The sequence below is a fragment of the Siphateles boraxobius genome, unplaced genomic scaffold, assembly GCF_051911475.1.
Source record: "Siphateles boraxobius isolate OS27281-9 unplaced genomic scaffold, OSU_SipBor_1 29, whole genome shotgun sequence".
Lineage (NCBI taxonomy): Eukaryota > Metazoa > Chordata > Actinopteri > Cypriniformes > Leuciscidae > Siphateles > Siphateles boraxobius.
In genome coordinates this window covers 1,498,283-1,525,889 of record NW_027508908.1, presented here as the reverse complement: position 1 = coordinate 1,525,889, position 27,607 = coordinate 1,498,283, and the positions used below count along the sequence as shown (strand labels likewise).

Here is a 27,607-nt window from a genome sequence, read left to right as displayed (position 1 = left end):
TTTAAAAAAAATTGTAATGAATTGGCGGAGAAATCAAACTTTAGTTCAATTTTAACTGTTCAATTTTAACAGTTGTTTGATATCTGTATGTAGAATTATTATTATTATTATTTAATTTAAATATAAATTTAGCATTTATAGTTTTTCCTATTGCAGTTGCGGAGAAATCGCAGTTCTATTTCAATCATTTTAAATTATTATTATTATTAATATTTAAATGTTTCATTTAAAATACATTTAGCATTTATATTTTTTTGGTAATGAAAAAACTATTGAAAAAACTTTTTGGCAGAAAAATCACAGTTAAATTTTAATAATTTTGAATTATAGTTATTATTATTAATACCATATTATGTTTAATTTAAATATACATTTATAATGTATATTTTTTTGGTAAAGTAGTGGCAGAGAAAACACATTTTATCGGTCCTTTGATGATATTGATGGTTCAATTTAAAACCATATCTGCTCAAAGAATCAGAGAGGTCTTTGACTTTTAATGATATGTAAGTCTATAATTGGAGCACTTTGTTTAGTTTTAGTGGGCTTGACATGTTTGTCAAGGAACGTACAGGTTGTACTATTGTGTTTGAATAGACTTGTGCAGCGACTGAATGTTTTCCTCCATCTGTTAAACATAAATGTATAGACATTCCTAGAGGTGTGTTGTTTGGTTTCCCACCCTGCCATGAAGCCAATCATCTTTGAGACCCCGCAGGACGGTCCTGGTTGATCCACTTTCATTATTAGCTATATGACAAACATCTCCAGTCAGTGTTGCAGTGAACATATATAATCATAAGATCCTTAACCATACGAAGGGAATGTGTTTACACACCAACACGTTGTAATTGTAGTCATTCATTGATGCAATGATTCAAGCTTTTGCCAGCTTTGTGTCCACTTAGTTATCTGAAAGACTTGTTTATCTGGATGTGGGATGTTTTGGACTCTGTGCTGGAGGGTGGACTTTGTGTTGGCCAGTAATCGTTCCCAGAGGAACACCTCCCCATGCGGAGGAGGGAAAAGCCCGTCTTGGAGAATGATATAAAGAAGGAGCGAACCCGTCCTCTTCCCTCCAACGCGCCGGTTTTCATCCTCTCAGCCCTGTCACTCCATCAGACAGAGGAATTCACTCGCAGGTCAGTCATCTTATATCTGTGTGTGTGTGTGTGTGTGTGTGTGTGTGTGTGTGTGTGTGTGTGTGTGTGTGTGTGTGTGTGTGGGGTGGGGGGCGGGGGGGGTTCTATAAATTATAATATGAGTTTATAATCAAATGTTTTATAAAATAACCTTTGAATATTATTAAAAAATCTGAATAAATATGGGAAAAAGAATTGTATTCTTTAAAATAATGTAATGTATTATTTGTAATACTATTCATATGGTGTTATGAAAGTACACACGCTAGCTGAAACACTTTGATCTTTACTTGGAGATCATTTGCATGTGTTGTAAATATTTACACGGCCGGTCAAAAGCTTGAGTTTATATCTCTCATGATTTTACAAACTTTTTGATCAAAAGGCTTCTGAAGTTAGTGCTGCAGATAATTATCAATTGTGCCTAGAAATGAATTTCTTTAAGAAATATGTTTACGGGTGAAAAATAGAGTATGCTGTACTGTGTGCAACAAGTGTGCAGCATAACAGTCATGAGACTTGACTATATGCATGTAAAATGTGCAGGATGGTCATGATGAAGTTTGAGTGTGTGTGCTGTGTGTGTGACAGCGGTCAGTATGGTGGGTCTGAAGCCGTCCGATGTTCCTCCTCCTCTGGCTGTGAAGGTCCTCAGTGCAGGAACGGCCGCCTGCATCGCTGATCTGGTCACCTTCCCTCTGGACACGGCCAAAGTGCGCCTGCAGGTACAGACGGGACGTCCCAGCACAGCCACTGGACTCTGAGCTGATGTTACTGTGTTTGCACCATTAATACATCTATTTATATTATATATAAATAATCTGGGTAGTTTAGAATTTTGTTAATTAATTTCTTTGCTTAATATTTATATTAAAATTTCAAATTTGTATTGATAATAATTTTATTCATATTTTTTAATTGTAAATATATTCCTTCTTTTTTAGATTTCTGAAGAATATATAATCAATATAAAAAAATATTTAAAATGATTATAATTGTTCCTGAATATGACTCTGTTTTAAATTATATTTAGATATATATTAAAAATTATTTTTATGATTATAATATGTTAAATAATCTGGGTTGATTTTTTTAGAATTTTGTTGGGTATTAATATTTAAAATTGTAAATGCATACCTTCTTTCTGATATATTAAAAAAAATCTATTTCGTGTTATATTATAATATATAATCTGTTCCATGAATATGACAGTTATAAATTATATTTAAATATGATATATTAAACATATTCCCCTGGTTTCACAGACAAGGCTTAAGCTAGTCCCAGACTAAAATGCATGTTTGAGCTGTTTTAACTGAAAGCACTAATATATCTTATAATATGTCAGTGTCATTGTTTTGTCTCAAGATGCACACCAGTAAAGTTTTTTAAGGCACATTTATAAAAGCTACTTGCATGTCTTAATTGAACTAACACCTAATCCTGGCTTAATCTTAACCCTGTCTGTGCAACCAGTCCTATATATATATTAAACAAAAACACATTTTTGTTTTTAAAGTTGTATTATGATATATCAGTTTTAATGTCTTTCATTATCACATATACTTGCAACTCAAGCATTCCTCTGATGAACTCCCTCCCAATCTGTCCATGTCCCTGTATTGTCCCAGATCCAGGGAGAGAAGGCGGTGACGGGCGCTGCTAAAGGCATCCGTTACCGAGGTGTGTTCGGGACCATCAGCACCATGGTGAGAACCGAGGGCCCGCGCTCGGTCTACAACGGCTTGGTCGCAGGTCTTCAGAGGCAGATGGCCTTCGCATCCATACGAATCGGCCTCTACGACAGCGTCAAGAGCTTCTACACGCGGGGCAAAGACAGTGAGTTCAGCTCTCTATAACACACATCACTGCACAGAGAAGACGAGAGTAAGATCTGTGCGGATTCTGCAAGATGAGAATGAGTGTTGGGATGAAGGTTTGGTTTTGGCCTCGCAGACCCTAACGTGGGCGTGAGGATCTTGGCGGGCTGCACCACAGGAGCGATGGCCGTGTCCGTGGCTCAGCCCACAGATGTGGTGAAGGTGCGTTTCCAGGCCCAGATGAACCTTGAGGGTGTGGGCCGACGCTACAACGGGACCATGCAGGCCTACAGGCAGATCTTCCAGCTCGAGGGCCTCAAAGGCCTGTGGAAAGGTGTGTATTCTTCTCAGAAAGAAGTTTTTACAAAGCCCTGCAGTTTTATTTACTCAGATTCTGGCTAATAGTGGATCACAAAACTCACAGTTTGGATCATATTATGTTTTTTGATCATTTTTCGCAGGAGCAAAAAACTAAACTCTGGGGGCCAATGTAACTCTGCTTTCTATTTATTACTTAAAACGCGTGAACTTAAAAAAAAAAGTGAACCATGTAATTTTACTTAAAAAGTGAACCGTCAGTAAAAAAAAAGAAAAGATCAAATACACTAATATAATAAAGTTATGATGTAAGGTCTAAATAGTGTATTCAGGTACAGATATGTAGGCTAATAATTAGGCCAAAATGTAAAATGACACTATACTAAATTAAGTAAGGGGTTATTGTACATTCAGTCGGGTTGTTCTCTCAGAATAAACCCCGTCAGGGTGATGAGGACCCCGACGCAAAGCAGAGTTGATCTGAGGCCCCGTCCACACTACTGCGTTTTCGTTTAAAAACGGAGAATTAAAACGAAAACGATCTCCGTCCACACCAGCGTTTTAGCTGCGTATTAGAATTGATCTCCGTCCACATTAAAACGACTGAAAACTCGGATCACGTGACCATTCTCCAACACTGTGCATGCGCGTGCCGGTGTAAACAAGAAATGGATGGACTATTCCTCAGATTTGATGAGGAAGCAAGTAACGTTAGCTACCTCTGCAAAGATTAGAAAATGTCGAAGACCAGAGATTTCTTTTCATGGACCGCCGCTGCACACGGGAATTGTCATAGATCGCTCGAATAATAGTTTGCCTACGGCGCATGTAGGCAGTTATAGCATTGTAAAATGCAGAATTTGCTTGCACAACAGCTGCTAACAAAGACATCAAAGTCAGTAACGCTTGTAATTCGTTATCCATGTTGCACTCACTAACATCAGCTACGTAGTCCAGGATGTTTTTGTTTGTTTTTTTCCGGTGACGGGACATGTGATGGGTGGCTGACGAATCAGGGAAGGATACGTCATGGGTGATGACACCCAATCATAGAGCCGAGCGTGACCTTCTACGTCATCGTTTCTAAACTCCTCCGTTTTGTCCCGTCTACACTAAAACGCCCTCCGGAGATTCAAAACGAAAAACGGAGCTGCAGCGTTTCTAAACTTCTCCGTTTTGGGTCTTCGTTTTTCCCGTTTTAGTGTGGACGGGAGGTGCAAACGTAGCAAAAGGTCTCCGTTTTTAAACGAAAACGCAGTAGTGTGGATGGGGCCTGAGTTTAAATATTTTATTAGGTCTATAAACGCAAAGCTTACGCGGAGCAGCGTGACAAGTTCAAACTAGACGGACATTTAGGAGCTACGGAATTATTACACAGCATTTCGCCACATAAATAATTACGGAAATAAGAGATATTGATTTCAGATTAAACTGTTTCAAAATCTTACCTGTCTGTATCTCATAACCCAACAGTGTACAAAACAATAATCACAAAATGGCAGCAGCTGCGTTTGTATGAAACAACAGAGAGTCCATGATACTGGATGGCATAATTAAATAACTTTACACAAAATATTGATTTGACTGAGTTTTAATATTTGATTAGCTCACCAAATGCAAAACTTCCACGAAGAAACACCGTTCCTAGCGTATAGCACTGCTGACTTCAGTAACGCGGATGAGCCTGCGTTATGTTTCCAGCAGTTGTTATCTGGGAATCAAGTATTCCACAGAGCTGTGTAATAAAAATATCTAAATCTTTGTTAAATCTGTGATTTGTTTGATTAACATTAAGTTAGCAGGTATTTATAGGCTGCTGTCACTTTAAGACCTGATCCACAGATCCAATATAATGATATATTCTATATAATGATAATATAATATAGATCCAATATAATGATATATCACATCCGATTTCCTTCTCAACAGACTAGTAATTAATTTGTTCACATCTTTAAGTACATTATGTAAAATATTTTAGAATTTAAACTGAATATATTTTCAATTTGAAAAATGTATTTCCAAGATGTGCATAGCATATATTCAATATGTATGTGTTATGCCAGCTCTGTCTTTGCTTAAGAAACAACAGCACTGATGATCCTTATGAATATCTTATTTATATGTGATTTGTGTGAATACAGGAACTCTGCCGAACATCACGAGGAACGCCCTGGTCAACTGCACAGAGCTGGTGTCTTACGATCTCATCAAAGAAGCCATTCTCAAACATAAACTCCTGTCAGGTAAGACCCATGACTGAAAACTCAGAAATCAGGAACCTTAAAAAAAGCCAGCTGAATATTTAAAAAAAACAGGGCGAGCTCTTTGATTTGTCGCACCCCAACGTCCTGTTCATATAGCATAACATCTTGTTTTTATTTAGCATTTTTATTAGGGAGTAGGGAGCATTTTAAGTTGGGATCATTAAATCCATAAAATATGATTTCAGCACGTTTCCCAAAACTCAAAGCATGTGCCAGTGTGTGACGGAGCCTCGAAATCAGGCCAGGAGTCCATAAGGCGACACAGCTGGAGCGTCTGTGATTGGTCAAAAGCTCACACACCCTCCCTTTACTCCCTTTCCAACCTCCAATAACCAGTGTGGATCGTGTTGGAATCAACCAGTACAAACCACTTCCACCAGATAAGATAGTACTGGTGATCAGCAAACCATGACATCAGCACATCTGTAGTGAAGGCACCAGTCGTGTTATAGTGTTAACTTAAACTAAAACATTTCTAATTCTTTGTTGTTCATTAAAAAAAAGGAACTTATTTTTATTTCAGTTAGTTGCCAAGGTAGCATTTCTAATTTTAGTTTAAATAGTAAGATTACTAAAAACCAAATCTGAAATAAAAATCAATTAAACCTAAATAAAAATATTTTAAAAAACTAATTCAAAAGATAGAAGCTCATTACAAAACGACTAAAATTGTAAATTACAGGGAAAACTGTAAATATAAAATTAAATGCTAATTCAAAATATTAATAAATACTATATAAATACTGCTTAAATAACACTGGTCTATACCGGACATGTAATTTTCATACTGTACACACAAATTTTTTGTTTAAATAAAACAATTTTTGGACATTAAGGCGTTAAGGCGACTATTTATATATTTTCTGGCTCTAAATTATATATATGGAATAGTTATGATCCATTTATTACCTAAAAATAATTTTCCTACTTAAACTGTTATAAATCTTGAATGCTTTGGAGTATAGACTTAAGTTTCAAACGAAGACACTTGGCGGATTACAATACAAGTGTGACTATTATTTTAAGGACCATTTGTGTGTGTGTGTGTGTGTGTGTGTGTGTGTGTGTGTGTGTGTGTGTGTGTGTGTGTGTGTGTGTGTGTGTGTGTGTGTGTGTGTGTGTGTGTGTGTGTGTGTGTGTGTGTGTGTGTGTGTGTGTGTGTGTGTGTGTGTGTGTGTGTGTGTGTGTGTGTGTGTGTGTGTGTGTGTATATGAAGTAAAAAAATTCTAAAAAAACAAAACTTTTCGGCCCCAAATTGCTCAACAGCATCAGAGGGTTAAACTAAATAAGAAATGTTGCCCTGGCAACTAATATTTTTATATATTTACTTTATTTCAGTTAATGTTTATTTTATTTCAAGTAACACATTTTTTAAATGTTTTAGTTAACTATAATAACTCGCACTGGACACATTGAACTTGAAGGCTCTTGTTTATTTTATTCAAACACACATTTCAGTAACACTTATTCCCGCTTTTGCATCGCAGACAATCTTCCGTGTCATTTTGTGTCTGCGTTCGGCGCTGGTTTCATCACGACCGTGATCGCGTCTCCAGTGGACGTGGTGAAGACTCGCTACATGAACTCTCCTCCTGGTCAGTACAGAAGCTCCATCAACTGCGCCTGGACGATGATGACCAAAGAGGGACCAACCGCCTTTTACAAAGGGTGAGCGAGACACACTTTAACACTAATCCTATCCGTCTTGCATGCTGTTTACGACTTATAGGGCCTAATATAGCCTACTACTGGGATCAGTGTTACATTACGAAATTTTATTGGAGACTACTTGTAAATTTCACATTTGCATCCTAGTTAAATAAAGGTGAATAATAATAAAACCTGATCTAATGCCGTTTATTCTAAGCACACACTGAGGTTTGGTTGTCTGTCGCTTTAAATGCTCAAGCTCTTTACAGCAGGATGGATTCTGATTGGCTTATCAACTGGAAACAAAAATAATTTTAAAAAAAAGTGATTCCAACGATATTGTTTCTCTGTAGTTGTGGTGTTTCACAACTATTCTTTTATATTTAGAACGATTTTTAGAACTATGTCTTTATCGTTGTAGTTTTCGTTAACAGACGAAACTTTTTTTGCTCTCTTTCTCCTTCAGTTTCGTTCCATCTTTCCTGAGGTTGGGCTCCTGGAACGTGGTGATGTTCGTGTCGTTCGAGCAGCTCAAGAGGGCTATGATGATGTCCAGGGACAGATTCGAAGCCACCACGTAGATGCTAAACTCAAACTAACATCCTTTCAAACACACGGACTCACATGAGCGGCTTTTTTAAACACCACTGATGGGACGATGAAAACCAGAGCGCAGGCGCAGAAACTTCCAGTTTCAGACTTCCACTTTGGAAGCTGAACAGGCAACAATACGGGATTCATCGATGAGCATTTGATAGAAACATCAGATTCAAGATCATGATCCCCATCCTTTCTCCTTCAGGGCATTTTTAATGTATAAACCATTATGAAGCCATTGAACAACGATTGATCATCCATCACACAGATTGAAATGAGAGGATGTTCTGAACCTCACCCCCCTTCATATGTTAATGTACATAATGTTGATGTAATATTTATCTTTCCTAATTTTTTAAGAAATTAGTGCTTTGTTTAAAGCAACCATTTACTTTAATGTCTATTTAACCCTAAAACTTTTGCAACACGTAACCCTGGAATGAGAAAGTTAGATTGCCTCATCACTGGAAACCTATAAAGACAAAGATAAGCATGCATGCATCAATAAAACACCTTTATACAACTTCTGGATGTCTTTGGGGACTGTGGAATATTAAGTTGTGATATTCTGTGAAATAAGATTGATATTTAAACAAATACGAGTTTCCCTTCTTAAAAAAAATGTAGGCCTGCATTCATGCTGATGCAAATAATTTTCGATAATTACAGTTAGAATTTTAATGTATTAATTGCTTTTTATTGCCAGTGTGTGTGAACAGCTTGTAACGAAACTTCAAAACCGAGACCTTCTCCGGATTCCTAGGTTATTTATGAAAGAGACTGTTTTTTGAGGACTCGGGACGTTTTGCCGGGCTTCACATTCAAACGGTCTTGCATATCTATCTAGTCTCAAATATACTTTATAATCAAACCATCATCATCGTGTATTTTTACTTACCCGGAGAATCGCAGAGCTGGTGCAAACGTATACACGTCGCTATGATCTGATTCTCACTGTTGTCATTTTCGTTCTGTTTATTTTGTTATTGAGAGGAAAGCGCGCGCGCGAGCCGCAAGTTCATATTTTAACCGTCACTCTCAGCAACGTGGACGGCGTCAGGATGTACGTTAAATGTATATCACTTCAAATGTATTTTAATAGAATTTTAAATATAAAATAGCATTTCAAAATAAAATACAATTTCAAAATTCTATTTACTTACGAAAAAGATCTTCGGCCCTATCAGGCCCTTGAATCGCGTTCAGTCTCTTTTTGTACGTGGTGTGCACGAGCAATAGTTGCTGGCTACAGTTTCACCGGTGTCGCTAATAAGAGTTTCAAATCTATAACCCGTATTAATATTCATGACATCACGAAAATGTTCGTTGGTTAAACTAATTTTTGTGACAACAATGTAATAGCATTTTGCTTGTTGTTAGCCATGCAGATTGTATGGCCATATTTGTTGAGCGACTACAAGGATGTTTTTAAAAAGTTAAGATCATCTAGTAAAGGCAAAAAGGTGAATACAAATGATTACATGAAACGTTGACCAATTATAGGATGGAAGACGCGCAAAAAAACTGCATTAATTTAATTACCTATTTCAAAAATATATTTTCAAAACTAATTCTTATTGCAAAAGCTCTAATGAAAAGAAGCAAACATTGTGTAATAATGTTCAATCACTAATTTTATTCTTCAACATTAGGTATGAATCCAACACTATAAAATTAATTGGGTCATCAGGAATAAAGTTACATCTTCAAAACCAAACACCGTTTATAAATAAAACAACACAGTGTTACATTGACATTTGTGCATAAAAATGCTGTACTTTGGAATTGAGTTGAGGTCTGAATAATAATATTCACAGAACAGATTAGACATTAAATACATGTTTGTAGGCCGCATCGAAGAATTGTGCCGAGGATAATGACGGGTGAGGGTTTAATATAACTTAAACGCATTTTTACATGCAAAGATGTTGCATCATCTGCATACAGAATGAAAACAACTTCCTAACATCTTCTGAACAGAAACGTCAACTTCCTGAGATGGGTAAACATTAAGAAGCAGGAGTCATGTGTACACGACCAAAACGTTCAAGTCTGATGGGGAAGTTTAAAATATCACTTCTAAAGTATTATTAGTAATACTTAACAGTGTAAGTCTTTTCCCTGACCGGGTAAATGTAGCTAAACAACCAGCTATGTACCCTTGATGTACACTTCATACAGTTGTTGTTTAATTATTTATACTCAAATAACGTTTCATGCACTTTTGTACATTTCCCAACTAAAAAATATCATGAAGTCAATGGAAAAAGAAAACAAAATTAACTGTTGCGGTTTCCCAATGTCTTTGAAACGATGCTGGAATGCTGAAGTCACTTTTGTGGGTCCACGGTCATGATGAGCGTGACCTCCGGCACCTGAAGTTGCCCTTTGACCTTGTCATGAAACTTCTCTCTGTAGCGATTGAACTCCATGATGCTCTCCGGCTCCTCTTCCAACCAGAACTTATCGAACTCGTACGCCAGGTAACCTACCAACAGAGACAGAGGAAACACGTGATCATAACTGAGGATTTTCTGAGCGAAAAACCGGTCCAACAAAAAAAACCTTCTTTTTTTTAGTTTTACATAAATGAAACGTAAGCATATTTTAGGACCCTTGAATACAACATTTACTGTAATATAAGGTAAACATTTAATACTTTATAAAACTTTTTCAAATAAGCATAAAAGTAGTATGACTTACGCACTTATGCAAAAAAAACATTTATTTTGTATTACTCACTAAAAAAGCAATAAGTAATGTTAAAGTATAAATTGTGTAGTATTTGTTTTGGATTTCTGCTGAATAAAAAAAAACTTTTTACAGTATTTTATTTTTTAATTAGATATTTTTTTAAAGTAATGAGAACGAGAAAATGTTGTAATGTAAAAAAATTAAAGCAAAATATAATTTCTAATTTTTTATTTTGGAATGAAATATTATAAGACCATGATTTAGAACTTTAACTTTTTTTCTTTTACTTTTTTTATACACTATTTTTAAACATTTCTATGGAAGGGATTTTATTTTGATATATTCAAATATAAATCTATCTATCTACAGTATGATCTACATAGTGTGTGTGTGTGTGTGTGTGTGTGTGTGTGTGTGTTTACTCACAGTAGAACTGATGGAAGTGCTGCATTTGTGGTTTTCCAGGGACTGTGTTATAGAAATGAAGCTTCAGAGCGTCACTCTTCATCAAGCTGTACGCCATCTCAGTCAGATTGATGCCCACTATGGCATACGAGTACCTGCAATGACACAAAGAAATCTACAATAACTACAACAATAATTTCACTAACTTCCTGAGTGATGATGCTGAGTAACACGCCGGAGGAGAAGCGCAGCACCACGTCTTTAAAATTTGAACACATTATTCTCTATGAGTGTACACACACTGACCTTGTTCAAAATCCTGCCATTTACAGAGAATTATTTACAAAATTATATTAAATTTACATTATATTTATTTCAAATCGTCGTTAATGTACACTGACTTCACCCTGTGCTGCAAGATACATTTAGTTTCACATTCATTTACAGAAATCAGCAGCTTGAATGAAAATTGCTGATATTAATCGGATTTACAGGTGAGATTCTTAATTCTTTCAGTTAACGGACGCTCTGAGGTAAAGTGTTCAGACTGCAGACTTAGCAACGGTTGTATTTAATTGTACAGAACCATAGATATATACACTAGATGTCACCTTGTCTACGGCAGTTCATCGGAACGAATGTGTCAATAGAGCCGCCATCGTGGAACAGGGAAGCCCCTCCTCTTTAAAGGGGTGGTAAAGTATGATTTCACTTTTCTAACTTTAGTTAGTGTGTAATGTTGCTGTTAGAGCATAAACAACATCTGCAAAGTTACAACACTCAAAGTTCAAAGCAAAGGGAGATATTTGCTTTTAAAGAAAAGGACTACAAAAAACGGCTGGTAGGGACTACACGACATTCCTCCCGGGTTTAGTGACACCAGCAACCCTAAAATGTACATAAACCCCGCCCCCGGGAACACGCAGTCCATGTTGAGAAGAGGAAAAGTTGTTGTATAAGAGTACATTTGTGAGTCAGCTCAAACTTTAGCATCCTTCTTTTCACATGCAATAAAAAATCACTGTGTGCATCTCACAACAGTTCCTATACGAGCGATTTATAGATTGTCAAGACAGAATATGCTAATTGAAGATAGTTAACTCCACATCAGCAACATAAATTCATCAACTAACCATTCACGTCCTGTTGCATTCTACATGTTGTCACTTCTTCTTGAGTCTCTCCATCTTTGTCTGACTCTGTTTTAACATTAAAGGCAGAACAGTTTCTGTCATTTTAGTGTGTCTGCGTGAGGTAATCGCTCTGCTAACACACAAGAGCTCTTGAAACCCCGCCCTCTGCAGCAGCTCATTTGCATTTAAAGGGTCACGCACAAAACGGTGCGTTTTTGCAAACCCTCAAAATGTGACAACTTTAACATGCTATATGAAAATATCTGTGGGGTATTTTGTGCTAAAACTTCACACACACACTCTGGGGACATCAGAGATTTATTTTACATCTTGTGAAAATGCCCTTTTACCACCCCTTTAATGCATCAGCGTCAATGTAGGAAAAGGTCTAACGGAAATAAAATCACAATAAATCGTCATGAATGCGATTTTCTAGTTGTTTTGGTTCGTTCCAACGGTCAGACATGTATTTATCATTGAGTCCAGAGAAATTTAAAAAAAATTACAAAATATATCATTCTTGTGAAATGTAATCCCTTGCTGTCTGTTTTTTTTAGTTTTCGTTTCGTGTGAACATCCATACGCAGCACAAAAGTCCGGCATCATCCATGAATTCAGCGTTACCTAGCTACTTCCTATGACAAGACCCCTGTTCCAAGATGGCGGCGGTTTTGACACATGCTTAGAACCCCAAGACGACATCTAGTGTATATATCTATGGTACAGAACAATCATAACATATAGTACAGACATTATCTTAATTTCATAATGTCCTTAATCATAACAATATTGCTGGCCATAAACTGAGAAAGTGTGCGTCCGGTGTTTGATACCTCGAGTTGTCCTAGACGCAACGCAGCGCTGCGCTTCTCATCCGGTGTGTGACCCCCTTAAGTGTGGCGTATGATGTAGAGGACTTACCCTAGTGTGGGGTGATTAGCATGTGACAGGACCTGCCGGGCTGCGTCGGTGTATTTCTCACTGAAAAAACTGAGGAAACAAAGAAAAACATCTACTTAAAACAATAAAGAAAATCTCACCTTCCTGTAACTCATCATAATCAGAAAGGTTCCACACACAGAAGGTTTGTGAGTCCCAGCATCCCCATCCCTCTGAAGTCAGTCTTCGGGTCATCGCCCTGAAACCCGATGTTTCCCCACTGCTTCGTGATCCTCGATTCCAACTTCTCTGACGGCATAATCAGGTCCCACAACTGGAGGAGAGCAGGCAAACACACAGAGCAGTCAGAGCTAAAGCTCAAATCATATAGTCAGGTATGATATCAGACTGTAAATCAATCACCTTCAGAAGCATGTTCTCATGTTCCTCGTTTTCAGAGTCGAACACCTCTTTTCTTAGTTCCTCGACCGCCTCAAACAGATTGTTATATCCGTTGATTTGCAACAAGCAGTGACGAAGATTCACCTTAAACCTGTAAGAGATTTTTATTTTTTTGCATGTGAAACTGCTGTTAGACATGATAATATCCACAACATACAAATATCTATAGCACATTCTGTTTACAGCTGGTATTAAGATGCGTTTCGGTCGATCGGATCACAATAGGACGACAAAAAATACAGATATAAACCGGGTCTAAAGCGTTTTGAGCTTGTCCACTTTCAACCACTTCCAGAGGAAGTCAAAAACACGGATTGCTTTCGTAGTGTAAACGTTCATGTGATCGAATGTGTTCAAACAGCCACAAAAGACCGTCTTCTCTCCGTCTGCTGATCTAATGCGTGAACATTATGGGAAGAGCTCTAGCCAGACGGGATTTAAACTTTGTCGGCTGGAGACTCAAGTTTGGTTTGAAGATGAAAAACGTATCAAGCACAATGTTCTCTCATCATTCCTGATTTCTAACACACACTCATTCAGTGTGATCTTACGGCTTTCAGTGAAGAAATGAAAGCTGATGATCTCCTTGCGTTTTTCCGTCTCTCCGGTCGTGTTCTTATGTAAATTGCGAGAGCTTATTTCGTCCATTAGATTGAAAGATCTGAAAACACACACATTTACCCGCCCATAAACCCTCCCCTCGAAGAAATCAGGACAGAAGTGTTTGAAAGTGGACAAAAGAGACGGATTAAAACACCAGGTGTGAACGGGAATGTGTCTCCCTCGTCTACTTGTGATCCGATCGACCAAAACACATCTTAATACCAGGAGTAAACAGGGCCGAAGTAAAACAATGGACAACTGGGAAAATAAAAAGTGTGAAGCCAATAAAACTTCTTGACTAGTGAGTCTCTGATTTAAACTTCCGTAGAAAAAAAGTAGTTGGTAAGTTTTACTCATTCCCATGAATATCTTCAAATTGTCTGTTTCAATTAATGAATTCATAATGTTTGTTCAATGATTCAATTCTTCAAATGTTCTCTGAAGTCCTAGTGGTTTTTGTTTACCCTTATGCATTTGTCATATTAAATGTATTAAAATAAATATCTAAAATGTTTATTAAAAATGTTTTGATATTATTTATTTTCATTTGTTATTATATATATTTTATTTTAATAAGTGAAAACTGATTATTTTTAACTAGATTTTCAAATTAATGTTTTTTTTTGTAATTTGTATTTTGTGAAAAGTAAAAAAATAAAGTTTCTTAATAAGTATACTGTTAAAAATAAAATATTACATAAACATCTTGCAACAAACTTGGCAACAGAGGCTATTTGGTCAAAATGATGGTTCCTCTAATCAGATAAAAATAAGTTTATTCCATTTCAGTGCAAATATAAATGTGGTGTGAAGGATTAATAATGTAAAAAACCCAGATAATCGCATATTGTGAACAAAATAAAAAAATGTGAACGTTTTCACATTTAAGTTTATTTTCCCAACGGAATGAAGTTAAAGCAATCTTTATAGAGCCTCACGTAGGATCTTTCTGCTCTTTGATTCTCTTTTCCCGGATTATTTGGGCCAGATGGTCCTCCAAATTATTCTCCTTCAAAGACAAAGCTGCTCGCAATACCTGATCAAACACAAACGTTAGAGTACACTATAAAGTGAGTTAATCAGATCAATCTTGCCTAAAGATTGTGGTCCACATCAATGTTTAGCTTATACTCAGATAATAAAGTGCTGAAGCAAACAGATTGTCTTTACACATACCTTGCTTTTGGAGGACTTCAGAGAATACTCTACAAAGAAAGGCAAAAACAACAGGTTTGCAAAAGTGATGCATGGCAATTCAAATACTGTCTTAAAATAACACATTTCAACCAATTATAATCACTATAAACAGGTCACTGCATGAACAGAACTTACATTTTTGGTTAAACAATACCTTGAAAGGGATAGTCATAGTTCACCCAAAAATGAAAACTCTGTCATTATTTACTCATCCTCATGTTGTTCCAAACCTGTAATTTGGTTCATCGAATGAAGATATTTTTAATTAAATCAAGCGACCATGATGTGTGCGCTGATTAATGTTTATATCAGTGAATATAAAAGCCTAAATTTAATCTGTTCATCATATAAATCTTTCACTCTATAGAAAATGTTGACTAAACTGCTAAATTCATATTAGATTTACGATCTCTTTATGAACTTTTTGAAGCGTTAAGTAGTAGTTTGGAGGGACAGAAAGCTGTCAGATTCCATCAAAAATATCTTAATTTGTGTTTGGAAGGTGAACGAAAGTTTTGCGACATGAGGGGGAGTAATTAATGACAGAATTTTCCGTGAACTATCCCTTTAACTATTCTTCCATACACGTCACCTATCTGTGATGTCCTCAGAGCTCCAGCTTTGCATCGGGCACAAATGCGCTGTAACTCGCATCTTCCAGTGAGAATCCGGAGGAACCATTTCAGCCAGAAGCGCAGACAGGAGGAGTAGAAACACTGCCAGATATATCCCAACATCCTCTGAAACACAAACATCATCAGTTAGTTTCAGTCCAACTACTGCACTTTCTCCCCAGTGCATTATTAGGCACGTAACGTTAACAGGAATGCAACGTACACATTATGAACACTTTCCATGTATTTTCTTAGAATGAACTGCATACAGCTCTTACTGTCTCTATGTCTACACATAAATAATGTACAATTCATTCAATGCAAATGAGCTGCTGATCCTTGTACTCAGTCAAAACAACAAGCATTCTGCTAGGGCATCTATTACGATCTGTGCATGACTGTCTACACTGTCTACCATCAAATCAGCCCTCAGAACTCACAAAAAACTTTTCAATTACGTGACTAATATAGCTTATACATAACCCAAAAATGATGCTTTAAGAATATCAGCCGCACAACACCACAACAGGTTGTTCACGAGACATTGGGCATCAAAAACACAAATAAGCTGCGCATTCAAATTCACATGACACTGCCTCTGTTTATACAGCTTCACGTTGAGTCGCTGCTTTTTATAGGATTTAATACTATGTACTAAGAATCTTATAAAGTGCAGTAACGGTATGGATCATACTTACTAGCAGTCACTTCGCCCGGAAATGATTCGGATTGGCGCGCATGCGTAGAATAACCCAGAGGGCGCAAGTGAGCCTTTCTGTGACTTCACTTTTAGTTTAATCTTTGATATATAATAAACTGATCATTTAGAGTAAAACGTGTTAAGAGTAAGAATCACTGATCTATCGACCTTATTCACAGCAGCGCAGTCTTTGATTTTCAACGGGAATGAAAGCGAGGCTGAGAGGGATTAACATGAATCTCTTCAGTGGGCTGTACTGTTTTTTAACCTGTTAACCTTCAAGGCCACTTTTGAAAAATCCCCAGAAATGGCATACCCAAACTTAAACAGATACAGTTCATGAACCCTTTGCACTAAAAGCACAAGTATGATCTCATTTGAAAGCTGACACCTAGTAGTTTATTGTAAATGTAGAAATAATTATTGTCATAATGAAAAAAAAATGTTTAAATAGCTTCAAAGTTTTGTAAAGTTATTAGAAATTTACTTTTATGAAACATCTTCATAAAAATAAAATTGAAGTTGGCCCTGGAGGAATCTAGAAATGCACTGCAGCTAAAGCCATATGTGTGACCATTTTATATTTAAAATCTGAAAATGATAAGTCTAAAACTCTGTATTTAGTTAAATGTTTTTCAAGATCATGTCAAATTACTTTATTTTGATTAGACTCTAAAATGCAAACTGATGTTTAGTCATCTTCTGAGTCATCTATTCAGTCTATTGTCTCTATTATTTTGTGGTGTAAACGAGCCCCATTCAGTGTGAGTCTCTCCCTGCACACATTTACACCTCTCCAGACTGGTTATGGCTCTAAATATGCATTTCTTTTGTCTGCATTATAGCTACTAACGACTGGCTATTCACAGGCTATTCATAGGGTTTCAAACCCTAATTTCTTTTATCAAAGTTCTCACTAAATATTTGAAACTGGTATCAAATGCACTGAAACATTTCAGTAAGCATTCCTATTTAGAAAAAAATCATAAAACAATAACTGCTGGTGGCAGGTGCACCTGGGCTAGCTAGCATGTTATCTTTGCACACCATCAATACACGACCATTTATGAGATTAAAACCATGTTTGTGCTCCAAACTTACTTTATAACGCAAGTCGAGTGTTTTAAATAATCTTCTGTGATCTAATTTGGCTTCAGATAAAAAAAAATCCGACAGAAAATGTATTATTTATAGTGTTCTGCACGATGATGAAATCTATATCGATTAGCATTACATTATAAATATAATCTATTATTATGAAATACCTGGCATGGCTTGAAGAACACAGGTAACTCAAATATCATTGCAATCATGTTTATTGTCTTCAAAAAATCTTTATCTGCATGTTACAGCGATCTCTGTCAGCTACTTTCTGTATCAGTGACGTCCTGGAATGTCACATGACTATGGGTCTTCTTCGTGGTCGATATATGGACTGTTATTGTGCATATAGCGCCCTCAGGCTATTGGTATGAATTGAAAACACAGCACATCTCAGTAAGAAGCGATCATAATGATTACATCGACGCATTTGGGTATAAATTCAACAAATATTATTCCTGTCTATAGAAATATGATGTGAAATTATGAGAATATATCAATATTTCTCCAAGTCTGCACATTTTTGAGCTAAAGCCCTGAGGGACGATGTTTTGTGAATCGCTGTCATGACGACAGCACGGAGTGTTTTTATGAATGGACCAGCTGACGCTCATAATTCATATTAAAGGTATCGACTCATTTTTCCATTTCATAACTCCTGGCACAAATTAAGACATAACTGTCACTATAAGTTTCTCAGAATACAATAGTGGTCAAATACTGAATCTTGAGTATTATATCTTTTTAATGATGTATAGTTTGTCAAGGTATAACATTAAATCTGATAGTAAATTTGAACTAAATAAAAAAAAAACCGCTTCAGTGCGCCGACGCTCTGGAAACGGTTAACAGGTTTTAATGTTTTTAAATTGTTCTGCTGGCAAAACAATCCAAAATAAATCTTTCCAAGAAATTCAGTAGTTAAAAAACCCCAGACAACGTGAGCAGAGGAAAATTATAAATCGTATGCACGCCGTTTTAGCTTAAAATGTTCCCAGCGCTAACTTACTCGTCGTAATTGCATTTTTAAGAGTAAGAATTAAATTAGATACCTCTCAAATTCAGTTGTTACTAGTGACAATGCAATTGCAGAGCTCTGCAATTATACCTTTAATGCGTTTTCTTTGACTTGTAAAAATTGAATAGTGAGCTGTCTAATTGTAATGGTTACTAGTAAGAATTGAATTGTACAGCTCTGTAAAAATTAATGGAAGTCAATGGAGACATGACTAGTAAAAATTAATTTGTAGAGATCTCTGATAGCAAATGTTACTAGTAATTGAATTTCAGATTTCTCTAATTGTAAATGTTAAGAATTTAACTGTAGAGCACTCTAATTTAATTCTTACTACTCGAGTTGGAAACATTTTAAGATATGGCTTGCCATAATCTCTTAGCTTTTTACAGCAGATGCTATTGAAAACATTCCCACATCATTTGCATATCCAAGGATATTTTAATGAGAATGCAGTTACAAAAAACTATAAGCTAATGCGCTACTTTATAGTTACTAAAAAAAAGTAATCGATTACGTAACCCAAACACTGAAGACAAAGTACAGAAAGCACTTTAGTTCTATTCAGTTCTATTTTTGAGTGAGAAGTCTTCTGTGAACAAAAATACAAGAACAGACCAAACACAAACCAGTTTTTTACCAAAATAATTGATGAATTATAAACTAACTCAGGAAAAAAGCATACATGTAAACAAAGTAAATCGTTCACTAGTACAAATCAGACCAGTCACACACCCTGTGAAGTGCAGTGCATTTAGTGACAGACAAGAGTTACATCGTAACAATCAAAACTGGTGTTTCTCTGCATGTATTTTACTTCTAAATCCATCAGGAGGCACTAGCGAGCTGAAGCGTAATAATGGCAGGTCCAGAGAGCGGTGGCCATCTTTGGGGATCCTCATGGGTGGAGGTGGAGGCGGGAATCTGGACGGATTCGCACCACTGCCGTCATCATTTTCTGTGTTATTGTTGTCATCGTCATTACCAACAGCATTCACAACACTGCTAACGCTAGTTTTCTGACAACGAAGCAGAAACACCCGCCTAAAGTGTCGACGGTATAGATAAAGGATCACCAACAACATCAGCAAGATGAGCAACACGAGCAGGACACAGATGGCGTAAACACCCCGGAGGATTGTGGGAGATGAGGTCTCGCTACAGTCTAGAAAATGAGTGGAGAGGAAATTAAGTTATGAAAGGTAATCAGCGAACAGTTTTTGGGAAAATATTTAATTTAAAATGAGAGCGGACTAATCACCCATAAACAGTGTAGACCTGTCAATATAAACTTCTGAATATCAGTCTCTTACCAGGTTCGGCAGACGCCGCGCAAACGCTTGCTCCCTCGCGGTAACCATGGAGACAGCGACAGGAGTACGAGCCGAACTGATTCACACACTCGGTGTGAGCGTCACACACCACCATTTGTGTCTCACACTCATTGATGTCTGTTCAAAGACACAGAAATTGACAGACTGATTACCTCTAGACTAGTTCTTAAATGCAGTCTTAGAGTTTGGTGGCCCCAGTCACTGGATGAGTAACTTTAGAGTAACTTAGCAGTTTATGCAACCGGCCACGGGTTGACCTTTGGATCAACTCTACACCCCAGTAAGGAACTGACACAACAAATTGTCCTTCAGAGGTGTGTGTGTGTGCGCCAGTGACTGTGCGGGCGCAAGTGAGTGTGAGAGCGAGCGTGCGTGCGAGAGCGCGAGCGTGCATGAGAGCGCGAGCGTGCATGAGAGCGCGAGCGTGCATGAGAGCGCGAGCGTGCATGAGAGCGCGAGCGTGCATGAGAGCGCGAGCGTGCATGAGAGCGCGAGCGTGCATGAGAGCGCGAGCGTGCATGAGAGCGCGAGCGTGCATGAGAGCGCGAGCGTGCATGAGAGCGTCGTGCGGGCGGCAAGTGAGCGTGCGGGCGGCAAGTGAGCGTGCGGGCGGCAAGTGAGCGTGCGGGCGGCAAGTGAGCGTGCGGGCGGCAAGTGAGCGTGCGGGCGGCAAGTGAGCGTGCGGGCGGCAAGTGAGCGTGCGGGCGGCAAGTGAGCGTGCGGGCGGCAAGTGAGCGTGCGGGCGGCAAGTGAGCGTGCGGGCGGCAAGTGAGCGTGCGGGCGGCAAGTGAGCGTGCGGGCGGCAAGTGAGCGGGCGGCAAGTGAGCGGGCGGCAAGTGAGCGTGCGGGCAAGTGAGCGTGCGGGCAAGTGAGCGTGCGGGCAAGTGAGCGTGCGGGCAAGTGAGCGTGCGGGCAAGTGAGCGTGCGGGCAAGTGAGCGTGCGGGCAAGTGAGCGTGCGGGCAAGTGAGCGTGCGGGCAAGTGAGCGTGCGGGCAAGTGAGCGTGCGGGCAAGTGAGCGTGCGGGCAAGTGAGCGTGCGGGCAAGTGAGCGCGCGGGCAAGTGAGCGCGCGGGTAAGTGAGCGGACGCGAGTGAGTATGAGAGCGAGTGAGTGCAGGCGAGTGAGTGCAGGCGAGTGAGTGCAGGCGAGTGAGCGTGTGCGAGCGAGCGTGTCCGCAAGTGAGTGTGTGTGAGAGAGAGAGTGCGAGTGAGTGTGTGGGTAAGTGAATGTGTGAGTGAGTGTGCGAGAGTGCATGTGTGTGAGTGAGAGATGTTTCTTTGGCTAGTATGAGTTCACAGCAAGGTTTCTGGAAGCCCAGAGGAACCTGAAAGGTCATGTGATGAGTGTGCGATCACCTTCAGTAGAGACCGATGCAATGACGCCCTGAGTTCTGCTGGTTTGGGATTTGATGGTTCTGTCCTGTAGCTCCAGCAGACTCGACTGAAGATCCCCTACACTGGCCTTCTGAAACCTCAGCCACACGATGAAGAAAACACCAGAACTCAACCTACAAACAAACCCGTGGACAGTCTGTCAGCAGACCTTCTAGAAGACCCAGTGAACATGCTTCAGGAACTACTCACTTTTTCAGTCGTTTGAAGTCCAGGCTCTTCAGGGTGAGTTGTCCACACACTTCTCGTATCTGTAAACCAATTTTGAGCCCAAAAGTTGCCCGATTGACAACAATATTCTAAATATATAAGGGAATCGCAATATTTAGGGAATATATGTGACCCTGGGCCACAAAACCAGTCACAATTCGCACTGGTATATTTGTGACAATAGCCAACAATACATTGTATTAGTCAAAATTATCGATTTTTCTTTTATGCCAAAAATCATTAGGATATTAAGTAAAGATCATGTTCCATGAAGATGTTTTGTTAATTTCCTACCTTAAAAATATATTAATATATATTTTTGTGAGTGAATACAGCACAATCGTGAACATAAATCGACAACTTTAAGGCGATTTTCTCAATGTTCCGATTCTTTTGCACCCTCAGATTCCAGATTTTCAAATAGTTGTATCTCTGCCAAATATTGTCCTATCCTAACAAACCATACATCAATAGAATTATTAAGATCTCAATTATAAATCTCAATTTGAGAAAATTGACCCTTGTGACTGGTTTTGTGGTCCAGGCAGGGTCACATTTAAGGAATCATAATACTGAGCATCACCATGATCTCGAGAGCAGATCTGAGGGAAGAGGATTCTTCATGATGTTCAGGCTCCAGACGGACCTCCACACCCACCTCCAACAACAGCTCTGATTGGACAAATGATGTTACAGTAATATTACTTTGTTATTTTGATTTGAATGATAAACCATAAGTGGCAGCTAAATGTTGAGGTTAATGTGTTACTCCGTCTGAAAGCACGTCTCACCGCCAGGTAAATGACTGTAGCGTGTGACATTTCCTGAGGTATGCTGGTAGTGAGATTTCTCTGTGGATGGAAACAACAGTTAATGCAAGAAACCCCAAGATAAAGATAAAATGTCTGGGTCATATTTAAAACTAATAATTATTATTACAATTTTTTTTAAACAATAAAATTATTAATATTGTTAATATTACCTTTTGGATGATGATGATGATGATGATGACAATAAAAATATATAATTAATTATAATTAATAATAATAATTATTATTAACTTTTTAAACATGTTGTAATAAAATCATTAATATTGTTAGTATTAACTCTTTGATGGTGATCAAACTAATATTACCCCTTTGATGATGATAAAAAATAAATATTATTATTAACTTTTTAAACAAAAATTAATTACCTCTTGGATGATGATTACCACTTTTATCATCATTATTTTTTAAAAAAAATTAATTAAATCATTAAGATTACACCTTGGCTGGTGATGATGATATTTTTGGTATTATTATTATTATTATTATTGTTGACTTTTTATATATTAATAACCTCATTAATATCGTTAATATTACCCTTTGGAGGAGGATGATGATGATAATAATAATAATTAATTATTTTATAAGCATTAATATAATTAATATTACCCCTTGCATAATAATAACAACAACAACGGCCATTTTTCATTTCTTTAAGTAATTGGAAAATGTTGGTGTGCTTGATTGTCATGAAAATAGTTACAATAGGAAAAATTCCCAGCGATGGTCATAAAAGAGTCTCTCTTTATACCAAACGTAATGCTTTTTAAATGTAAAGAATGTAACTGCACCTTTAGGTCTACGGTGTAATTTGGGTTGTGCGTCCAGTGACACGCCGCTCTCAGTCCCTGTCGTCTCCATAGAAACGTCTTCCCCATCATCCCGCTGTCCCACTCTCACCCACCTCACCCCAACATCAGACGCCATTTTGGCTCTGTCCGGCTTGGTCTCATCAGAAGCGCGTGCTTGTGCATCCACATTCCTGCGCATGGCAGACGGAGAGCGAGCGACGGGTTTAGCAGCTTCGGTCCAGATGTGTGGCATGCGAGTGTGTGTGCTGAGTGTGTCTGTGAGGGGTGTGTGAGCAGCCTGGTATCTGGAGCGGATTCGAGACGGTCCACTTCCCAGTTGGTTTTGCTGGGTCTCAGGGGCCCACCGACTAGCTCCTTCAGAGAAATTATTATCATAGTATGCATCATCATCGGATGAAAACTCACTGTCGTAACCAGATGCTAGAACGCGAGGAGCTGAATCAGTAGTTGAATCTCCGGGACTCTTTTCCCAGGATTCCCTTTTCCCATAATGGAGTTCATTAGTCACTGATGTGGTTCCGAACGTCCCTGACCCGGTCAGACCAGAAGTGGTTTGGTTGTTCAGACCTTGTGGAGCATCCGTAACTGCATCCGTTTCATCTCCATCTAATGCTGCTTCTATCACGTCTTTAGGAATGCATGTAGAGAAAAACACAAAGAGTGCAGCTGGTGTCAACATCTACCCATCAGTCAAATACATAAATAAAAACTCAACTTCATACATGTATTTGTTTTTCATTGAAGAGGAAAAACACACAAAAAAATATATCTAAATATTTTCATTGAACATTAAAGGCAATATATACACATATGCCTAAAAACATTTTATAATTTTTTTTTTAAAAAAGCAGAGATTTTAGCACATTGAGCCCCCAAAATATCTAAATATTTTAAAAGGAGGAAATATTACAGCGAGATATAGATAGAAAATGTATAGTATATATACACTCACCTAAAGGATTATTAGGAACACCATACTAATACTGTGTTTGACCCCCTTTCGCCTTCAGAACGGCCTTAATTCTATGTGGCATGGATTCAACAAGGTGCTGAAAGCATTCTTTAGAAATGTTGGCCCATATTGATAGGATAGCCTCTTGCAGTTGATGGAGATTTGTGGGATGCACATCCAGGGCACGAAGCTCCCGTTCCACCACATCCCAAAGATGCTCTATTGGGTTGAGATCTGGTGACTGTGGGTGCCATTTTAGTACAGTGAACTCATTGTCATGTTCAAGAAACCAATTTGAAATGATTCAAGCTTTGTGACATGGTGCATTATCCTGCTGGAAGTAGCCATCAGAGGATGGGTACATGGTGGCCATAAAGGGATGGACATGGTCAGAAACAATGCTCAGGTAGGAGCATTAAACGATTTAAACGATGCCCAATTGGCACTAAGGGGCCTAAAGTATGCCAAGAAAACATCCCCCATACCATTACACCACCACCACCAGCCTGCACAGTGGTAACAAGGCATGATGGATCCATGTTCTCATTCTGTTTACGCCAAATTCTGACTCCACCATCTGAATGTCTCAACAGAAATCGAGACCAGGCAACATTTGTCCCGTCTTCAACTGTTCAATTTTGGGGAGCTCTTGCAAATTGTAGCCTCTTTCTCCTATTTGTAGCGGAGATGAGTGGTACCCGGTGGGGTCTTCTGCTGTTGCAGCCCATCCGCCTCAAGGTTGTGCGTGTTGTGGCTTCACAAATGCTTTGCTGCATACCTCGGTGGTAACGAGTGGTTATTTCAGTCAAAGTTGCTCTTCTATCAGCTTGAATCAGTCGGCCCATTCTCCTCTGACCTCTAGCATCAACAAGGCATTTTCGCCCACAGGACTGCCGTATACTGGATGTTTTTCCCTTTTCACACCATTCTTTGTAAACCCTAGAAATGGTTGTGCGTGAAAATCCCAGTAACTGAGCAGATTGTGAAATACTCAGACCGGCCCGTCTGGCACCAACAATCATGCCACGCTCAAAATTGCTTAAATCACCTTTCTTTCCCATTCTGACATTCAGTTTGGAGTTCAGGAGATTGTCTTGACCAGGACCACACCCCTAAATGCATTGAAGCAACTGCCATGTGATTGGTTGATTAGATAATTGCACTAATGAGAAATTGAACAGGTGTTCCTAATAATCCTTTAGGTGACAAGATATCGATATAGCCTATTATATTCTTCCAAACAATTTGACAGCACTAAATTCTAGAGAGTATGTGTGTGTGTTTGTAATATAAATAATAATACATTTTACAAAAACTCACTCACCATCATACAGAAGATCAGGAATATCCAGTGGTCCGAAAGCTTTGTACCGCCCGTAGAAGCCCCTGTAAGGGGCGGGCTGGTCCTCGTCGATGAGCAGCACCACCTGCACAGTGTTGGACACTGAGGTGTACCTGGCCGTCCTCCAGCACCTCTCCAGGACCCTCTGCCCCCCCGCAGCCGACGGAGACTCATCCAGGTGGATCTGATCGCTTTTCAGCTGACAGGAGTCCGGGGTCGTCAAGTCCTCCAGGTACAGCTCCACACGCTTCCCAGGATGCACCTGGATGGTCCAGTTGCACCACACGGCGGGGTTTGAGCACAGGTAGTCGGGGGAGAAGAACTCACCGCTGTCAGCGTGCAGGACCTGATGGCAGCTCCGCAGGGCATAGAAGGCGTATTGCCCTCCACCTGATATGAGAGCGAGAGCGAGAGATATGACCACACCTATCCCTCAATATATCTAAATATTTATATCTGGCTATATAAAGGAATTAAAATAAAAGATCAAATAAAATAAATAATGTTAATAAATACACATTTCTTTTACAAAAATAACATTTAATTTTATAATTTCTTTTAGCTTTACCGTACTGTCTCACACAATGGTCATTATTAAATAACGTTATATTTTAGGAAAGGGGTCCTTCGCATCAAAAAGTTGGAGGACACCATAAACATGCTAAAGGTTTAGTTCACCCAAAAATTTTAATTCTCACTTACCCTCATGGCATTTCAAACCTATAAGACTTTTGTTCATATCCAGAATACAAATGACGATCTTTTTAATGAAATCTGAGAGATTTCTCTGCCTCCATTGACAGGCTGCACAACTAAAACTTTGAATTGATATTAAACCGCTCAATTCTATATGAATTCATGAGTTTAGTCCAAATTTTCTGAAGAGACACGATCGCTTTATATGATGAACAGATTGAATTTAGGCTTTTATGCACCCATCTATCAACTCACACATTAGTTATTTATGGTAAACTGTTCTCTTGACATGCCGGAATCAATGAGTTTCATTCTCGTGTTACGCAGCACGTTTGAGCTTCTGTGTTCTCTGATCAATGTTTATAAGTGAATAAAAAGCCTAATACAATCGGTTCATCATATAAAACGATCGTGTCTTTACAGAAAATTTGGACTAAACCGCTCAATTCATTTGGAATAGTTTTACGATCAATTTATGAACTTTCTGAAGCATTGACTGTCAAAGGAAGAAGAGAAATCTCTCAGATTTCATCTAAAAGATCTTCATTTGTGTTACGAGGATGAAAGAAAAGTCTTGCGGGTTTGTAACGACATGATGGTGAGTAAATAATGACAGAATTTTCATTTTTGATTGAACTATCCTTTAAATCTAAAGCAAGAGCGCAATTTTCTCATTCGTGTAAAAAGTTTTCATAAATGTGACTGACAGCTGTTTACCTGCGGATGCATGTCCGTCATTTCTGTTGATCTGCCAAAAACAGAGAGTATGAGAGAGATGTGAAGCGATCAGATGATTTATGATGACAAGTTACTCACCTCAGCACTGTTTATCAAACGCGTCAAATAGATTAATATCAGAGGAATATATCTAGTCATTTTAGTATTATGATCGTGAACCTTCTACGTTGTTTTCAGTTGCTTGTTTTAAAACATAAACGGAAGAAGCTGGCAGCATCACCTGTATTATATCTGCAGTTAATGAGATAAGTTTACCTGTCGCGCATGACGCAATGACATGCGACGCTCTCTGGATCCGACAGAGGGCGCTGCTCGATAACGTATATATATTCAGGTTGGCCGTGTCGAATTGGAAGTGTAGCCTACTAGCGTACTACATACTGGCTAGTATAGACCGTATTCTGCCCACTTTTAAAAATAGCACGTGAAATAGCCTCCTAAACATTTTACTATGATAACGTAAGCATAATGTGAATCAAACTTTGAATCAACATGTACCAATGCTACATTTTTCTGAATGTCATAATCATTTGCTAAGTATTCATTACTTAAATGAGCTCATTGTTTTTTGCATTAAATTATTAATTGTTTAAATGATTACCTTTTTTGCTAACTTTGATTTTGTATATGTACATTTCTGAAATACATAGTAACTTAGACAGTCACCTCTGGTAACAGATCACTCTAAATTGTAATGTGGACTCGTGC

The 27,607-nt window shown here is 38.3% G+C and overlaps 3 protein-coding genes across 4 annotated transcripts; 1 reads left to right on the top strand and 2 right to left on the bottom strand.

The window, feature by feature from the left end:
* Positions 1-943: 943 nt before the first annotated feature.
* On the top strand, positions 944-8,317 carry ucp1 (uncoupling protein 1). Its single transcript, XM_077245929.1, has 7 exons — positions 944-1,142; positions 1,734-1,867; positions 2,774-2,981; positions 3,099-3,296; positions 5,425-5,526; positions 7,035-7,215; positions 7,664-8,317. Exons 2-7 carry the CDS (start codon positions 1,742-1,744, stop codon positions 7,776-7,778), a joined length of 930 nt encoding a protein of 309 aa, XP_077102044.1. The 5' UTR covers positions 944-1,142; positions 1,734-1,741; the 3' UTR covers positions 7,779-8,317.
* A 1,093-nt stretch (positions 8,318-9,410) lies between these two features.
* Positions 9,411-17,879, bottom strand: elmod2 (ELMO/CED-12 domain containing 2). 2 transcript variants are annotated; one of them, XM_077245924.1, is made up of 9 exons: positions 17,747-17,879; positions 15,760-15,907; positions 15,147-15,175; positions 14,909-15,006; positions 13,329-13,458; positions 13,106-13,239; positions 12,948-13,016; positions 10,915-11,048; positions 9,411-10,282 (listed from the first exon to the last, which is right to left on the bottom strand). In XM_077245924.1, the coding sequence occupies exons 1-9, from the start codon at positions 17,792-17,794 to the stop codon at positions 10,125-10,127; spliced, it is 948 nt and encodes a 315-aa protein (XP_077102039.1). In that variant the 5' UTR covers positions 17,795-17,879; the 3' UTR covers positions 9,411-10,124. The 2 variants fall into 2 exon arrangements, with proteins under 2 accessions (XP_077102039.1, XP_077102040.1); XM_077245925.1 differs by lacking the exon at positions 17,747-17,879 and adding an exon at positions 16,480-16,557.
* Positions 17,880-19,150: 1,271 nt separating this feature from the next.
* On the bottom strand, positions 19,151-27,166 carry LOC143753529 (uncharacterized). Its single transcript, XM_077245916.1, has 10 exons — positions 26,978-27,166; positions 26,879-26,909; positions 25,448-25,855; positions 23,151-23,798; positions 22,324-22,383; positions 22,116-22,204; positions 21,515-21,573; positions 21,287-21,438; positions 19,911-20,048; positions 19,151-19,762 (listed from the first exon to the last, which is right to left on the bottom strand). Exons 1-10 carry the CDS (start codon positions 27,035-27,037, stop codon positions 19,383-19,385), a joined length of 2,025 nt encoding a protein of 674 aa, XP_077102031.1. The 5' UTR covers positions 27,038-27,166; the 3' UTR covers positions 19,151-19,382.
* Positions 27,167-27,607: the final 441 nt, after the last annotated feature.

What these genes read in the sequence shown, in the direction of transcription:
- ucp1 (XM_077245929.1), top strand. Translation starts at nt 1,742, where the DNA reads ATGGTGGGTCTGAAGCCGTCCGATGTTCCTCCTCCTCTGGCTGTGAAG. An exon ending in CTACACGCGGGGCAAAGACA is followed by an intron (nt 2,982 to 3,098) that starts GTGAGTTCAGCT and finishes TTGGCCTCGCAG; the next exon opens with ACCCTAACGTGGGCGTGAGG. An exon ending in CCTCAAAGGCCTGTGGAAAG is followed by an intron (nt 3,297 to 5,424) that starts GTGTGTATTCTT and finishes GTGTGAATACAG; the next exon opens with GAACTCTGCCGAACATCACG.
- elmod2 (XM_077245924.1), bottom strand. Translation starts at nt 17,794, where the DNA reads ATGATTGCAATGATATTTGAGTTACCTGTGTTCTTCAAGCCATGCCAG. An exon ending in GCTAATCACCCCACACTAGG is followed by an intron (nt 11,049 to 12,947) that starts GTAAGTCCTCTA and finishes GTGTCATTGCAG; the next exon opens with GTACTCGTATGCCATAGTGG. An exon ending in GCACTTCCATCAGTTCTACT is followed by an intron (nt 10,283 to 10,914) that starts GTGAGTAAACAC and finishes CTCTGTTGGTAG; the next exon opens with GTTACCTGGCGTACGAGTTC.
- LOC143753529 (XM_077245916.1), bottom strand. Translation starts at nt 27,037, where the DNA reads ATGACTAGATATATTCCTCTGATATTAATCTATTTGACGCGTTTGATA. An exon ending in TGACGGACATGCATCCGCAG is followed by an intron (nt 25,856 to 26,878) that starts GTAAACAGCTGT and finishes CTCTCATATCAG; the next exon opens with GTGGAGGGCAATACGCCTTC. An exon ending in ATTACACCGTAGACCTAAAG is followed by an intron (nt 22,384 to 23,150) that starts GTGCAGTTACAT and finishes TTCCATCCACAG; the next exon opens with AGAAATCTCACTACCAGCAT.